The following is a 17,917-nucleotide window of genomic DNA, read 5'->3' on the forward strand; positions in this document are numbered from 1 at the left end:
CACTCGGCCAAGGATGTGTGAATCCTCTTAATCACGTCATAACGGCCAGCAGAGCATGCGCTTTAGGCTGGGGATTTCACGTATCAGCACAACTGCGGTGATAGCAGCTGACCTTTATTAATACTTCCGGGTACCAGGCCCTGTGCCAATAAACATTTTATATGACCGATCCCTTTATTTTCCCTATAGCCCTAGGGTTTGGGTGAGCTCTTGTATCATTGCCCATTTCACAGCTGAGTAAACTGAGGTTCAGAGAGTAAAACTCTTTGTCTGGGCTGAAAATTGGCAGATCAGGCACGTGACCCCAGGCAGGCTTAGCCACCATCCCAGTTCACCTCTCTACCTGGGCTTTCCTGTATAACACTCTGTTAGGCCAAAAAGATATACTGAGAACCTCAGTTTTTAGAGAGTGACATTTCTCTTTATTTCCCCCACAATTCCCTGTCCTCGTCTTTCTCCAGGAGATCTAGCATCCAGCCATTTCTTGAGAGCCATGTATGACCGAATATGAGCTGTATGGCCTCTTCTAGTCTTTGGAAGATGAATTACTGATAAAACTGCCAGAGGGAGACCCCCGGGCCATAGGAGACCTTTCTCTTTTGCCTTCCTGGGTCATTTCCCTGGTTAATGTTATGATGTATTTACTAATTCTTGAAATTAGCCTTAAATAAATGAAGAACAGTTCATACTTTGAGAATAGAAAAGAAGGTGAAATGAGGGTTTTTTTTGGTTATGACAATAGTTTCTCTTTTTAATTGGTTTTAGACAGAGAGAAACATCAATTTTTGTTGTTCCACTTATTCATGCATTCATTGGTTGATCCTTGTATGTGCCCTGACCAGGGATCGAACCCACACCCTTGATGTATCAGGATGATGCCCTAACCAACTGAGCCATCAGGCCAGGCTTGTCAGTACTTCCTGAAAAGGAAATCTTAGAGCGGATCATCCAGGGGACTTACTTGCGAAGTTGATTTAGAGAGAGATGGGTGCTGCCTCAGTTCTTGGATACATTAGGATTACCGTTTCACATGGCCTGGGTCCCTCTTAAATATGCTCTGAAGTAGAGCTCTTCATTTAGGGGGTTTTTCGCTGTTTGAGGGAGACTTCTGCTCCCTCCCGAGTAGCTAAGAGCCCAGTTAGACCCTGTGTGTACCTCCTAATGAATGCCCAAGTCTCGTTCCAGAAACTTCCCTCTGCTCATCACTGCCGGGCTGTGTGTGAGCGCCCTGAATCCTGAGAAGGCAGGCAGGCCTCCTGGAGGCTCTTCTCTACAATCCAGGAGCTTGAGGGGGTGAGGGTTCAGGGCATGCATTGACACACCCAGGAGAAAGGGGCAGGAGCTGTGGAGGGGCAGGTAGCGCAGTGGTTAGGAACCCAGACTCTGTTTACATGCCAGCCTGCTATCTTCTTGCTAGATAGTCATCTGGCCAAGGTGCCCTTCTGTGCATCAGGGTTACCCTGTGAAATAGGGATAGGACAATCCTTCCTTGCTGAAAGGTTAAAGGAGATGTACATATAAAGCACTTAGCACTGCTTGACTCATGAGTGTGAGCTCTTATTATTGGGGTACAGTCCTGGCCACTGACTTTGGCTTCTACATGGAACCCTGACTTGGAGAAAGGAGGCAGTTAATACTGAGGTTCCCCTGTGCCAGAATCCACTTTTCTCCAAGACTTTTTCCAGATGCCCTGCCTTCTGTGGTCAACCCCAGGGGGAGTTAATTGAGGAGATTTGTCCGAGGACCCACCCTTCCCCTTCTGCTGCCCTGTGACTGTTTACCTTCCCCATCACTCATCAAACACACAGAGACCCCTGGACACCCACATGTCTTGGCCTGTGTCTCGTTTCCTTGAGTCCCTGTTCTCTAGCATAAAACTAATTTCGGCTGCGGAATACGGGTTCACGCGTGTCAGGAGGTGGTCCACCCAGCAGTGGGTGAGCATTTTAGCTGTGGAGGACATTATAGCACTGCCCCCTCCCCTTCCCCCACCCCCGATGTCACTAGGTGGGCAGCTGGCTACTGTCTGCACACAAAGCTGGCCCTGATCCTTCTGCTGCCGATCCTCTGAAATGTAGTATTACCTTGTTTCTCTTTTTGTAGACTAAACGAGCCTTTGGATTTTTTTTCATCAGTGAACGAGCACCCAGGGGTTCCTAGTGCCTGTGCCTGGCCTTGTGGTGGAAGGGCAGACAATGGCCACGATGGCGGCAGCCTCTCTGTGACCTGAGTTCCGCCCATGTGTCGCCCTGACTGCACACACAGCAGCTCTGTGACGGAAGATACTGCTGTTGTGCCCATTTCCATGCCCTCGTACAGTTCAAGTTCATCTCGCAGCTTCACTGTTCAGCCTCCCTGGAGACCAGAGGTCCAGGGACCCTGTCCGCTCTGGCCATGGCCCTCATCTGACTGCAGCCTCTCTCCTAATCTTTTTCCTGGGAAATCTTATCACTTCCTTGCACCACACTGCACCCCCCACGAGCACCACCCTTCATGAGCAACCATCCCCCCACCACCAAGTTTCCCCTCTCTGCTGGCTTGCTCAGATTTCTGCTTGCCTTTCTCTCAGGGACCCCTAAGGAGGGTGAAGTGTTTTTACTTTTCCTTCTGCCAGGTGGGCTTAAATAGGCAATCACAGCAAGACAATTTTAAAATGTCCTGAGGGAGCCTCCCTCCTTTCCCCCTCTTTCTCCTCGTTTAATTTATTTCCTTTATAGGAGGCCTAGGGGAGCCAGTTGGGGGCTGCGGCTGCTCAGGTAGGGCTGCCAGCGAATTCTTCATCCGGAAACAGGGCCGGTCGCCCCTTCCCCTCCCTGTTCCCACAGGCTCCAGGGAGCAGCGGCTCTGGCCCAGAGGTTGTGCTCCTCTTGCCCACTCGGGCCCCTGGGAGGCCCATCATGTGGTTTTCTTCTCTTCCTGCACATTGACTTTGACTTCCCGGTCCAGGGGAATCTCCTGTTGGTCTGGTGGCCTCGCTGTGCAGAGATCACCTGAGCTGGCACGGCGACCGCCCCGTGTCTCGCTGCCCCAGGATGCTTCCCTTTTCCTTTCTCACGCTCCCCTACCCCATGACTGGTCCCTTGGGGGGCATTTCTGTCCCTGGGGAGCGTGTTTTCTTCATGTGTAACCAACAGGCTGGGTGGGGAAGGCCACTGCAGGGAGGTTAGGATAGCGTCACCAGATGTCCAACTGTCACTTCCCACCTTCCTGTCCTGCCCATCCCTCTGCGTCTCTGTGGCTGCAACTTTGGTCACAGAAACAAGGAGGGTGGACATGTTCTCTCTGTCACCAAAATAATAGTAAAATGTCTCCAAAGCCCTGCCCTTCCTACCCTGTACCCACTCACTTAAAATGCTTAGAAACAGCAGCCTGAAACCCGAGCCAGCGATCTCAGGGGAGCTTTTGGCCGCGGGCACTTTAGTGAGTAGGCCACCCTGGTGCGCAGCTCAGTGTGGGTGGGGAAAGAGGAGGTACCCTCCTGAGTCTGGCTTTTCCAATGCGTGGCCGCCTTCCCTCCCCGAGCCCTCAGGATAGTTCTACCCCGTGGGTCTGCCCCCGTCCCAGTCTGCCACCTGCCACTGTCTTTCTGGCCTTCCAGTCCATTAACAAACAGCTATCGAACTCCCACCCATGGTCATCAGCTCCTGCTCCCTGTGTACTGATGAAATTAGCCTCTTGTTAGATTTAGGAGACAGCCCGGGCTTTGGGGTTTGAAAGACTCTTGGCTTTGCCACTTACCAGCTTGTGATTTCTGGGGGAATCCATTTAAGGCTTCTGGGTGCAGAACTGGTGGAGATTGGGAGAGTCACATGAGACAGGGAAGGTGAGGGGCTCTTGTCGATACAGCGCGCGTGCCTGTGGCTGCTGAGATCCTTACCAGCCGGTTCCCATGGAGCGCCGTGCATGCACTGGTTCCCAACTTTCCCCTGGGCAAACAGGCCTCAGCCAGGCCCAGAGGGACCTGCTATTCGTCCCTGAGCCCGATTGAAGCCTGAAGCAGCCTTCTCCCAGATCCAGCAATCCGGACGGGCCCAAGGCCCTCTGTCCTCTCTTCTCACCATGGTGCCCACAGTCCAGTCTTCCCAATGCAAACCATTACAGTTGTTTTATTTTTTTAATCCTCACCTGAGGACATGTTTTTATTGATTTTTAGGGAGAGAGAAACACTGATGTGAGAGAGCTATATCGATTGGTTGCCTCCTGTATGTACCCCAACTGGGAATTCAACCCTCAACCTTCTGGTGTACAGGGACGATGCTCCAACCAACTGAGCCACCCGGCCAGGGCAGAGATACAAGACAGTGGTGATGCTTCTGCGGTGCTCTGCCCTCCCAGGTCTTCAGCCACTCTCAGAACATTCTCAGAAGCAATGACTTCCCCCCTCCTTTGGGACTTTCTGTCCCATGTCTGGAAATATCTTCCATCTGGGGTCATGACAGAGTCACAGCGCAGCTGAGAAAATTTAAACAAACTTGGGGCTTCTTTCTGGAATCCCTGGTGCCTGCTCATGTGTGTTGGAGAATCAGAATATTAAAACATCAAAGAACATCATTCAGGGCCGGTTTCTCTTGGCTGGTTTCCACGTAAGTGGAGAGAGGATGGGGGCCAAGGAGACAGTGGGACAGAGGGGTTTACTAAAGGGTTACGCATTTTAAATCAGGTTTCTCCCAATATTTCATTACTACTAATACTTTGGAGGCTCGTGATTCCAACAGTATTTCCTTTCCTTCCTGAAAAATGTATTTCTGTCTCTGGCTGCGGTCCTGTAGCCCGGGGAGGGCCCAGGCGGGAAGGTGGGGGCGCTGTCAGCACCGCACACTTACCTGGTGTGAGAGTCCCCCCTCCTCCCTTCACACTACCCCGCACTCTCACTTCTTGCTTTGGCCTTCCCCTTTCTCTGTTTCATTACGCACTTGGTAAAGTTGTGTTTTGTCTTGCCATGTGTGTGAGGGATCCTGGGTGACCAAGGGTTGGCATGTACTTTTGGACTTTGGCCACTTCCATATTCCCCACTCACTTCTTCTACGGAAAGCCTGTGACTGATTGTTCTTTTTTTCTTTTTCTGTGTATCTGTGCTGGACTGTAGCAGACTGTAGCAGACTGTGGTGACTGGTGCTCTGGCCCACCTCGGAGTCACCTGAGACCAGCTTTCTCAGCCCACAGGTGTCCCCCGGAATGGGAACATGCCCAGCAGGCCCAGAATTAGTGCCTCAAGGGTGGCCCTCAGTCCCCGAGGATAAAGGCCCCGGTTTCCTTGCCCCTTGGTGAGGCAGCTTGGTGTGTGTGTTCTCCACAGCATCTCAGGGAGGCTGAGTCCCAATGGCCAGGGGGTAACCCTCTCAGTAACGCCACCCTTCACTGGTTCTCATCGCCCCCCTATTTCCCACCTCTCCCCTCTCACTCTGTTTCCTGGGATCACTCCCCAAATAAACTACATACCAGGGTCTGCTTTTGACCAAATCCAAATGAAATCAAGGAGTTATTAAAGCATTGCTTATCTTCTTGCCTTGGTAGCTATGGCTGTTATTTGAACCCCTGGCACTTAGAGCTGGAAAATACCTGATTACGTAGTTCACATCCTATCCCCACCCCAGCTCCAGTCCATTACTTGATTCCCCTCCATTACAAGCCTTGCTTTACATGACCCTGTCCCCTAAGTGCATGTTTCAAAGTCACGAAGTAGTTTAGTGACCGCCAGCTCTGTACACCAAGACCTGGTTTCTTGTGTGAAAGTGCTTGCTGGCTGGACGTGGCTTCCCGAGTCAGGGAAGTGGACTGAGAAAGGGAATTCGGGGTGGGGATAATGAACAGGCCAGAGTCGGTTGCTTGAAATCCAGGTGGCCCCTTGTGAAGATGGGCACCTTCCTTTTCTAATTGGTTCAAGCCAATGGGTTGCTGGAAATGGCCCCCCTTCCCCATAGCTTAAATCGGCTGATGACAGAGGCTCGTGGCCCCGCATTGCTCCCCAGAGACCCCAGCTGCTGCTCACTCACATGGGGCTGGGAGAAGACTTCCTTTGTCCTGAATACAGTTCCTGTGCGGGATAATTTTAGATGTTACATGGATGGACATATTTGGTATTAATGTGCCTCATCACTGCCTCCTGTTTATAGCAAGTGGTAGTTGTTCCCCTCATGATATGGAAGCAGTTTTCTTTTTCTTTTTAAGATTTTATTTATTTATTTTTTAGAGAGGGAAGGGAGGGAGAAAGAGAGAGAGAGAGAGAAACATCAATGTGCGGTTGCTGGGGACTGTGGCCTGCAACCCAGGCATGTGCCCTGACTGGGAATCGAACCTGCAACACCTTGGTTCGCAGCCCATGCTCAATCCACTGAGCTACGCCAGCCAGGGCTGGAAGCAGTTTTCTTTTAAAATGCATTTATTTAAATAAAGGAAAGCGAGTCCATTTATTTGGATAGTAGAGAAATTATGAAATGCTGAAATAGCAGATGCAGCATCCCAGAGCGTGGGTGCAGGCCAGGTGTCTCCTGCAGGGAGCATGGGTGTGTGCTGTCTTTTTCACTAATGTCAGCCATTGTGTATGACCTTTACAATATTTCTTTGAAACAGTGGTGGGGATTTTCTTATTGAAACAGATATTTTTGGAAACCAAAGCATATTCCTGAGTAGCCTGTGTAAGCAGAGCTTTTTAAGCTAGGTGAACTCTGACTAACTAAACCAGTAACACAGAAATAGACCTCCATCCAGACTTAGGTTGGGATCCCAGGTATTTGCTCTCGGAGGCCAGTACCGCTCACTCGTGGCCGGCAGCACGTACGGCGGGCGTGGGTCAGCTGCTGGCTGGTGGTGACTATTGATTTTTGAAGAACTGAGCTATAAATGAAGGAACAGAAAGTCCAGCGCCCCCCTGCCAGTGTCTGCCGGCCTGGCTGAGCAGACCGACCACTCCAGGAAGGAACCCTCGTTTACGGGAACATATTTATTTTTACATATCAATGATGTATTTTTGATGTACTTGATTAAGTATTATGGGTTCGGCCCCAGGAAACACCACTGCAGCTTATAAATAGTGAGTTCAGGGGCGTACAAGGTTCCTGGAATTACAGCAGTATTTCGTGCTTTTATGTGCCTGTGTACATCTACTATTTTTTTTTGAAGACCAGCTCTCACCCAAGTATGTCTGCTTTTTCTTTCAAAACACCGTTGTCTGAATTTCTAGGACTGTCTACTCTGTCCTTTCAAAACCTAACTGTACAAATTAATCCCAGATAAGAGCCGTTCATTCTGCGCCAGATTCAAAACTTAAGTCCTCCACTTGAAGTTCAGCCTTTGAGGCCCGTGTCACTTTTAAGCCACTCTTTTTTTTAAAGATTTTATTTATTTATTTTTAGAGATGGGAAGGGAGGGAGAAAGAGAGAGAAAGAAACATCAATGTGTGGTTGCCTCTCAGGTGGCCCTCACTGGGGTCCTGGCCCACAACCCAGGCCTGTGCTCTGACTGGGAATTGAACCTGCGATGCTTTGGTTCGCAGCCCGCACTCAATCCACTGAGCTATACCAGCCAGGGCCTAAGCCACTCTTAACTTTCTACTCAGAATCAGGTTTTATTATTTGTCCGCAGTGTACGCTCAGAGATTCCACCTGTGATCTCATTGCTTCAGGCTGCTAAGAGATTCCACTAGACCCGATGAGGAGATTCACCGCTGTTGAAACTCTTGTCTCCCTACCCCCTTTACCAATCCCAACAGAAATGGAGATCTTCGCCCTTTTCAACAAACCGAGGAGCCACCAGGAGTGCCGGCAGTACTACCCTGTCACCATCCCTCTGCGGGTGTCCACGAACGGCCAGGCGGTGAGCGGCTTGGATGCCAACTGGCTGGAGCACATGAGCGACCACTTCCGGAAAGGAGGCGTGCTGGTGAACGCCGTCTTCCACCTCGCCATGGTCAATGGTATGGCATTCGCAGCCCTGGGGCGGCCCTTAGGCATTCTGCTTCTCGTTCTTGTCATCTCAGCCCATCTCCGGAGCCTGGGCCGTTCAGAAAGCTCCGCAGCTAATAAACATGCCGCATTTGATTTCTAATTAACACATCTTGAGGAGTTTTCCATAAAGCCCACCGCCTATGCTTTCTAAACCTCTCTGGGGGTCAGCCAGGTATCTTCTAAAATGACAGAGAGAGAGGAGTGATTCTGTGTCAGCGCTGGTGGTCTTGATCTCTGTTGCTTTTCCAGGCTTTGAAGAAGATGAGTCCCGGGTTTTGTTAATTACCCCCTGGGATCATGCCTCTCCGAAAGTGCAAATTGTTCGTAGACGCTGTTACAGTTCGAAGTAGCAGTAGCAGCACCTTGGAATTAACAGCAGAGACGTGAACTGAACAGCCCGGTTGCTGTAAGCTCCATGGGGACACACATTGTTCCTGGGTCTCTGGCATGCAGTGCTCCCTCCCCAATAAAGGGTTATCTCATGGGATACCAACATTGTTGTCAGCTTCTCAAAGGCAGAGAGAAAGTGGGGAACTGTGTCAGGCAAAGAGGGGTTTTCAGGTCACCACAAAGGCAGGCGGTGTCACTAGGGTGCTTCCCATCTGGGAGGCAATTTGGGGAGCGGGGCCAGCAAGCCGGCATGTGTGGACCCTGGGGGCTGCCAGTCACCAGGGTTCCTAAGTGAGAGAATCGTCACACCAGACTTGGCAATCCGAGCGCCACGGGGCAGGGCATGTCACCAGCACAGTGTCTTGGTTGTTGGGTAATTGTCTAAGAATTTGCTGAGTCAGGAACAGAGTTTGTATTCTACATTATGTGCAACCCTTGAAATGCCAGCAAACATTTCAAGGCTTGAGATGTGTAGAAGAGACTTCAGTCTCAATCCTGAATGTACCTTCTGTAAAGCATCCAAAGCCTTAGAACACTGCGTAGCACAGACAGGTCTAAGCTTGGATGCCGTCCATTGTTGTCGTACTAGCTAAATATTGATTCCTGCTGTTAATGTGATGGGAGGGCAGCAGCAGGCACGGTGCGGCACAGTGGGCCATGGCCACTTGTGGAATGGGTGTGTGACACTAAGACTACGTCCTGAGCAGCAGCGGTCCAGTGTTGTAGCCACGCATGGCTGATGACCAACTGAAATGTGGCTAGAAGAACCGAGAAGTGAATTTTAGAATGTAATTATCATTAGTGTGAGTTTCAGTGACTGTATGTGGCTAGTGGCTGGTGTATTGGACAGTACAGTCCTAGAGCATCCATTTCATTAACATAACTAAGAGAGTGCATTCGGTTCTCTGGCAGCAAGGCTGGTAACCTCCCTGTACACAAGGAGGCCTTCCATGGGAGCCTGCAAAGTTCCCTGAAGCTAGAGAATGTCCCCATCTGTTTTGAGAGACACCAGAAGTGAACACGAGGGGCATCAGCCTGGGGGCAGTGTTCTCGGCCCTGATGCATCGGCACTTGGGGAACCCAGGGAAGAGCTCTCCCCCTCCTGCTTCCTGCAGGGACACCCCATCTCCCAGCCTGCACTGTGGTAACGTCAGCTCCTCTCATCTCCTCTTGGTGCCCACAAAGGCTTTCTGTGGCCGTGCATAGTTTTAAATTTCTCCTTGGGGAACTGATGGTTAGTTGTGCTAACATCCTAAGGATGCACAGGGAGTCACTGAAGGTAGCAGCTATGCAGACAGCCACTGGCAATTCCCACCCTTAGGAGGATCGGGGGGTCAAAAGGGCAGTTTTCTCTCTGGCCTCACTGCTCAAGTCTGTCAGGAGCAAGCTGAACCCCGCTGAGGTCGCCTTGGAAGTTGGCAATGGCGTTTACTGTCTCTCTAGCTGTCATGGCTTTGGCAACCCAGGCAGAGTCTCCTCCACTTCTCCTTACCCCATTCTTTGACCTTGAATCCAACAACACAGATAATTTATACAGCTTTTTTTCCCAGATTTGACTCGGGGCAGGGGTTGAAATGCTGTTAGATCCTCCCTTGGCTTTAGCTGCGTTAAATCCAGCCTTCCAGCCTTGAAGGCAGATAGAACACGGAATTTCCCCTGGCCGGCACGGTGGTGAAATCCCACACAGCCTGGGACGTCTCCACAGCAGGGCTGCCCACGTCGAGGGCCCTGCAGGAGCTGCACGACTGTCTCCGGGACACCGGGGAAATCCTCGGCACAAAATTAACTTGAACCCGCTCAAAATTCAAGCCCTTCTCACCCTGTGTGTTTCTGACGGGGGAGAGAGCATGGCGTGGGAATGCTTAGTGGGTTTGGGCGTTTGTGCTCTGGAAAAGCCCAAGGTTTCCTTTGGCCAGGGATGAAATATGCACATGTTCTTTTCCCAGAATTGGAAAAAAAAATAAAAAAGCAAGCTAATCATAATTAGAAGAGGAACCTGTTTCTAAGAAGATAATTAGTGTCCTTACAAATAAACACGGCAGAGCCAGAAGCCCATCTTTAAGCTGTTTACCATCTGGAAAAGCACCCGTCTCGACTTCCATGGGTCTTTGTGCTCCAGAATATTCCCCACAGAGCCATAAAACTTGGGAGAACTTTGTCCTGTGAATGAGGGGATGTTTGAGCCTGAACTATTCAGTTAAGACTCCAGCTTCTGTCTTCGAGGCTTTAATCCCGGGGCCTGGAAAGTCTTGCGTGGTGCTCAAGTTTGGGCTTCTGTTCACAGTGTCCAGGGCTCCTCCCGGGAAGTGACCGGCTGACTCGGCTGGGGAGGCCCAGCCCTGGCGCCCTGGCGAGCCAAGGCCCCAGGGAAAGCGCAGCGTGAGGATGGTCACGGCCACCCAGCAGTGTCTATGTGTTGTTGCCACTCTAAGCCGCTCAAACATAGCAACTCATTCACTCCCCACAATGCAGTGAAGGGGGCACTGCTGTCCCTGCATCAGAGCTGTGCATGCTGAGGCACAGAGAGATCAAATCATTGCCGAGGCAAGAAAGTGGCAGGGAGGAAGGAGGGTGTAGGCAGGGAAAAGGGACATGGGGAGGAGAGAAAAGGGGTGGCCGTGTTGGTGAGGAGTCAAAGCCCCCAACAGGGCCTTGGGTGGCCCTGGAGGAGGGAGGGCAGCTCCAGGGCCACCCTCAGAGAAGCAGTGGGACCAGGGTAGCCGGACGGCAGTGTGGATGAGTCCCATGGCTGGTCAGATGGCAGAGCAGACACTCCAGCCAGTGCGACAAAGGCCAGAATCTGCACTCCTAGAGGGCGGAAGAGGCCAGGAGGGAGACCTGCTGAGCCAGCTGCTGAGGGGTCGGCAGGTACCAGAGGTCAGGGATCGGGATGAGGTGGAGCAGTTGCCCACTGTCTGGAGGTTTACCCAGGAACCTGATTTTGCACCAGGGGCTCCTGGCCCCGCAGAATCCCTACTGCCGTCACCAGCCACCGCGGCTGCTGCACCACCACTGCTCCTTGCCCTGCCCTGACCCTTGTCCTTACTCTCTGTTTCTTTTATTCTCCCCTCACCCTGTCCTTGTCCCCACCTCACTCTGCCCTCACTGTACTCTCCTTGCCCTGTCCTGGCTCTCCCTCTACCCTGACCATGACCCTGAACCTGCCCTCCCTGTCTCCTAGCCCCGAAGTCCTTCCCTTCCTGGCAGTATCATCTTTATCCAGCCCAGGTTCAAATGTCTTCATTGTTTCAAAAACATCCTTTGCAGCACGTTGTCCACACCAGAAGTGACTCCCATGACATGTACTGCAGATGGTGACCATGTCCTCACTTGTTTTTTACTTGGAAGAGTCATTTTTTTTTATGACCCTGTTTGTTTGATGTAACACTCGCCTCTCACCCTGCTGAGTGTCCTGTTTTCTGGACGTGTCTGGTCAGGGCCTCACGGAGACACTGAGCTTGCCTACCCTTCTTTTCTTCTTCTTACCCCCTCTGGCCTCTGTTTCCTAGGAGGCGGAGTTGAGTTGTAAGGCCTTGATACATCAAGCCCTTATGTTCTGAAACAATTCCAGATGGTGGTGTGATCTACACATGTCACGTCGGGAGACACCCCATACCTAGGTGTCTCCGTTCCTACCCTTTTAAAGATTGTCTTCCTGGCGACTCTCCCTGATGCCCCAGCCCCAGCTATATTCAAGCATCTCTTGGTATTTATACCACCTTTTTTGACACCTGGCATAACCTACATGACTTTATATTTGCAAAGTATACATGTCAAAAACAGGTACATGTTTCACATGAAACATGTGTAGAGACATACCTTTCATACTGACATACTTTCACACCCTTGGACAGGCCCTGCGTCCTGTTCATCTTAGTGCCCAGTGCCTGTACACCAGGCCCTGTATACAGAAGGTGATCAATAAAGGTTTCTGGGTGTTGCTCAGCCACGCTGCTGTTGTGGTGTGCATCACCAGGAACCACAGATCTGGGGGATCAAAGAGCTAGGGGTGGAGGGAATGGGCAGGGGAGGGAATAAGAATAAGGTAGTTCCAGGTGCTTCCAGTAGCTGCTCCCTGGACCCCTGCCACCTCCAGGAGTGCTCGTCCTGGTGGTTACAGCCATGGCTTCGCTCTCTGAGGAGCCAAGCAAACGATGTAGGGGAAGGTTTCACTTACACCATTAAATGAATTTTCTCTTGTATCCATAGCACAGGGTTAAGTAAACTTTTTATTGTAGTGTAGAGCAGAGGTACAGAAAGGATGTAGCTGAGTGGGTTTCACGAGGTGCACAATCCATGCACCCGGCACCCAGAGCAGGAAATGCAACATACAAGCCCCCTCGGAAACCCTCCCCAGCCCCCTCGTGGTCCCTAAGTCCCGGGGTGACCGCAGTCCTGACATGAAACACCACAGGTTGGTTTTAAACTATTTTCCTAGTTTCATTGAGATATAGTTGATATGTAACATTGTATTAGTTTAAGTTATACAACATAATGATTTGATATATGTGTGTATTATGAATGATTACCACAATAAGCTCAGTTAACATCTGTCACCAAACGTGGCTACAGATTTTTTTCTTCTGATGACAGCCTTTAAAATCGTCTTAGCAGCATTCAAATACACACAATACAATATCGTTCACCACAGTCACCGTGCTGCACATTACAGCCCCCGGACTGACTCATCTTTCAGCGGGAAGTTCGAGGCCTTGACGCCTCCAGCAGCTTCCCCCCCTTCCTTCCACTGCAGGCAACCACCAACCTCATCCTTGTTTCTAGGAGCTGGGCTTTTTAGATTCCACAAGGAAGTGACATCACACAGTATTTGTCTTTCTCTGACTTACCTCACTTAGCATAATGGCCTCAAGGTCCAGCCATGTCATCTCAAGTGGCAAGACTTCCTTCTTTTTTGTGGCTGAATAACATTTCATTGTATGTATCGCATTTTCTGTATCCATTGAGACACCAGTGAACACATAAGTTGTTTCCAGGTCTTGGCTGTTGTGAAAAATGCTTCAGTGAACAGGTGGGTGCAGAAACCTTTTTGGGGTGATGATTTCACTTCCTTTAGACATATGTCCAGAAGTGGAATTGCTGATACTTCCATTTTTTAAAATTTTTTGAGAAATCTCCATGCAGTTTTCTATAATGAATGCATCAGTTTACATCCCCACCAATAATGCACAGGGGTTCCTTTTTCTCCACAGCCTGCCAACACTTGTTGTCTCTTGTCTTTTTTGTGATGCCATTCCAGCAGGTGTGAGGTGACGTCTCATTGTGGCTTTGATTGTAGATTTGAACTTGAAATGAATGGAGTGTGCCCTTCTCACCTGGCTTCTTCCACTCGTTACGTTTGTGAGATTCATCCACATTCACATGGAATTGCAGATCATTCTTCTCATTGCTGTACACTGTCCCTCGCGTGGATATATCTAACTTAATTCATTTACCATGAATTAAGTTATATTTTTATTTGTTTTTTGTTTTTTGTTTTTTTTTTTGCTCCATGGAGGAGGGCATGGCATCTGCACAGATTTGGCCCCAAACGGAAGTCCCAAGGCCATCTCACTGTGGCCACACTGAGATGCCACCCAGACAGGGAGTGTCGCGTCCCCATTAGACAGCACCTGCTGCCAAGGCGAGGCACCTAGGCTGACCCTGGCCCACGCCCGCTCAGGCAGCAGCCCCGGGGCACGTCGTCGTGGCTGCTCAGTGCACACCTGGCCGCTGTTGAAAGAGTAGAGGCTTTAACATCCAGCCCCATCTGAGATCCACATTGGCCCTGACCTTCCACCGAGTATGGATAAGTGGTTTAACTTCGGCAGCCTCTGTTTTCTCAGCCACTGAGAGGGAATGCCACACTTTGCGGGGGGTGGGGGGACTCAGTGAGAAACCACAAACTGCGCCTGGTCCAGTGCCTCTCATACGGAGGCGACGAATCAGAGCATGTCTTTCCCATCTGTCAGTTCAATGGCACTTGCAGGCTAGCCCTTTCTGGAACTGAAAAGGAGTAATTTCTCCCCTAGATTTTTCACTATTTCAAACTGTGAATGCAGGAAGGAAGGAAGGCTAAGAGCGGCGGCAAGGGCTGGAGAATAGGGGAAGGCAGCAAACCTGCTTGCTCTTTTGATAATGTCAGCAGATTAGCTGCAGTGTGATTGGGAAGCAACGTGGCACCGAGACCCGGGATTGGCTGATCAGTGTTTACATTTGCAGTGGGGCTCAAGGTTGGTATGACAACACATGCAATTATGGTCCTGGTGCTGGCGCGTGCCATGCCTGGAACCGAGGTGGTGCTGTGAGCACCGTGCAGTGCCTGATGGGGAGAGGGGGCTTTCAGAGAGCCAAGGAAATCTGTCACGCCAGCCACCCCAGTGTGGACAACTGGGTCCAAGCTAGCTGGTTAAAAGGCGCACAGTAACACTTTTTTTCCAGACCACATACATTAACCACTTGTCATGGAGTGCAGGTTTCTGGCCAGACTTTGGGGAAGCGTAGCACCTAGGGTGAGCCTGAAGGTTAGCTTGCTAGACGGACTCTTAATGTCTCAGAGGCTACAGGGGAAGAGCTGTTGCCTCATAGAATTTACCTCTTGGGCTAATAGGGCAAATCTCTTTTTTCCCACATCCTTCTTGTAAATCACAAGCTTAGAGTGTTAAGGTGGCCTTTAGCCAAAAGCCTGGCATCAAATATTTATACAATACCAGAGCAAATAGCTTTCTGTGCACAGTAGGGAAGCTGCTTTACTTTTATAAAAAATGCAGTGATAATGGAGTGTTTTCCATAGATGGAGGGCGATTTAACCTTTTACACAGGGAGCCTTCACGGTAAGATCTATTTATACCCAGCTCGGTGCACATTACAGTGGGGCTGAGCCAGAGGGCAGTGAGAAGACAGGAGTGGACAAGGCCGTCAAAACAGGGGGCAGTTTAAAAGCCCGGCTGTCTGCTCTCTGTGGTTCATTGACTTTTTTGCTGTTACAGATGACCAAATTTTGACAGCCATTCCAAACTGGCTTTGGAGTTAAGTAGGTGAGTCGGCACTCTGGATTTGAGATAGCGGAGCAGTGGGCTGAGAGGCTGGAAGGCAGACACTGGGCAAGGAGGCTGGGAGATACAGGCCTGGTTGGTTCCTACTTCATGCCCCTGAGTGCGGCCATCCCTCTCCCCACTGACCACACAGCGCTTGTCCCAGGCACACTACTGGGAAGGAAGGAGGGGCAACCAGGCAGGGATGGGAAAGAAAGTCTGGGTGAGCTGCAGTGTCTTCTTCTGCCTTCTCCTGCCTCAACTCTGCAGTACAGTGCCACGGGCAGGCGAAATACCATCATATTGTTCGTGTCCAGTTGGGCACTTGAGTACTTAAAGCACATGGTGGGCACATTTAAAAGGCTGGGAGGTTTTCCTTTGAGGAGATCTGTAGGTAGAGACTTTGGAAATTGGATATAACGGGTTTCTGTAGAAGCCTAGAGGGAATTTGTGCAGGGTCGATATAATCCCAAAGGAATCATCGAGTATCTTTTGGTCCCGTGCATCCCCAAGTCAGTACTTGGGACAGCTTTGTTGCAAGGGGGTTTGTTCCATAGGTCACACTTACTGTAGCAGCGGCTCCAGCTGGGCCGGAACTCTCAGAGTGAGCTGGACTATGGTCCGTGCTTATCCTGGACCCCAAAATACTTGTAATGCAGTTAGGCTGAAGCGCAGCTCTGTTCTTCCCTGGTCACCTTTGTAAAATGTCTCTTAGGAGGTCATTGAACAAACCCTTGGGGAACACTTTTTAGCAGAGCAGATGAGAGGCAAGCTTAGAACTTTTGCTAAGGCTGTTTGATAACAGACTCTCAGGATGGGAAACAAAACACTGGAGCATGGTATCGATGAACCCACAGGGATCTTACTTGAAATGGAGTATCATCTTGTCAGATAGAAATAATATCAGGATGAGACTGCTGTGCTCCAGGAATGGCCTTCACAGCCATGGTTTGTTGAGCTGGTCAGGTCTATCATTCTGGAATAGTCAGGAATGTTCCCAGGCTAAGCAAAGTACACTGGTCTCATGTTTCTTTAGTTTAGGTTGGGCATTGTATCAGTCAGTTATGACTGTGATAATGCTGTGTAACAAGAGCTTATTGAGCTCATTGGCTTAAAACAGTAATAATTTATTCTCACATATTTGCAGGTTGGCTGGAGCACCCCCACTGAGGCAGTGATCTCAGCTGGGCTTGCTCACAGGCCTGACCTAAGCTGACCTAAGCTAAGCTTCACTGGGGCAGCTCTGCTCCTCCTGTCTTTCATCATCCTGGAACCAGCCAGCCAGCTGGGGCATGTCCTCTCAAAGTGGTGGCAGACACAGAGAGATCAGGCTCAACCACACACACAAACTCTTTTCAAGCTCCTGTTTGCATCACACCTGTTAGTATCCCATTAGCCAAGCAAGTCACATGCATAAGCCCCTAGTTGGCTGGTCTCCCCAGCAGTCATCTTAGTCTTGACTTTATTCTAATGATTCTGCTACTGTCAAGAGGGAGGGGGGATTCTCTGTCCACCACTGCATCCCACAGGTGAGAGACCAAGTCCCCAAAAGGGGTCACATCACTTCTGTTGATAAAGCATGGACTCAAACCACCTGCTTCTAAGTCCAGTCCTCTTTCCCATAATCTCTAATGTAAATGAATCTAGGGCATTAGGAGTCATTAACAAACGAAAAAAGCAGAAAGCTCCCCCCTTAATGTCTTCTGCAGGGTTGGGGACCCTGTTCTAATTTTCTTTATGCTGTCGTTGCCCAAGGCATCCTTGAATCGTGCTGTATGTGGAAGGTACATTTGTTGAATTGTACAGAACTCAGAACGTGGTACCCTGACTAAAGCAATGCCCAAGGAAACGTTTTCAGTGATAAATCATTTGGGAAAACTCTCCCTTCCCCCCAGTTCCACCTCTTGACAAGAGCTGCCTGTCGTGTTATCTGCACAGCAGCCTGCATCCTGTGAACTTCCAGGAACCAGCGCATCCAGAATCCGTCTGACAAGCTCAGATCTGGTGTGTTGTATCTATCCCCCCTTAAAAAAAAATCTCCCACCTAAATATAGTTTTCTTCTAAAAACTGTCTGTAAATGACTGTGTTTGGCCCTGCACAAGTTCTCCCCAGTACATCCTGATGTTGGAGCGTGAAAAGGAAGGTAGACGCGTGAAATCAAATAGTGATTGCTAACAATGAAATTTGGGCTCATAAAATCAAGGATATTATTCAGAACTGAGAGGTAAATTAGTCTCATTCATTCTGATGGGGCTAGACTCTATGGCTGTGTGTGCCTTCTTTAATTAACATGCTGAAAAGATGTTCTGATTGGGATTATTAATGAATGCAGTGAAAATTTTTCCTGCTTGTAAGGCTTCTGTCACAGACCATTTACAGAAAATTCCCCCCCTCCCCTCCTTTCTCTTTTTTTCCACAGATTCCTTACACAGCTTGACAGATGGAGTATTCATCTTTGAAGCTGTTTCCACAGAAGATAGCAAAACCATGCAGGGCTACGACGCTATTGTTGTGGAACAATGGACCGTCCTGGAAGTAAGTGTGGGATTGGC

The 17,917-nt window shown here is 49.9% G+C and overlaps 1 protein-coding gene across 1 annotated transcript in view; it reads left to right on the forward strand.

Moving 5' to 3' along the window:
• The window catches only part of RFTN1 (raftlin, lipid raft linker 1), a 186,468-nt gene that overhangs the window by 130,214 nt on the left and 38,337 nt on the right, over positions 1-17,917 (forward strand). Inside the window, exons 6-7 of the mRNA XM_045856862.1 lie at positions 7,709-7,912; positions 17,785-17,900. Of these exons, the coding sequence (XP_045712818.1) occupies positions 7,709-7,912; positions 17,785-17,900 (320 nt within the window). The remainder of the gene's footprint in view (positions 1-7,708; positions 7,913-17,784; positions 17,901-17,917) is intronic.

Source organism: Phyllostomus hastatus, unplaced genomic scaffold (assembly GCF_019186645.2).
Source record: "Phyllostomus hastatus isolate PE091 unplaced genomic scaffold, TTU_PhHast_1.1 phas_scaffold_129, whole genome shotgun sequence".
Classification (NCBI taxonomy): domain Eukaryota; kingdom Metazoa; phylum Chordata; class Mammalia; order Chiroptera; family Phyllostomidae; genus Phyllostomus; species Phyllostomus hastatus.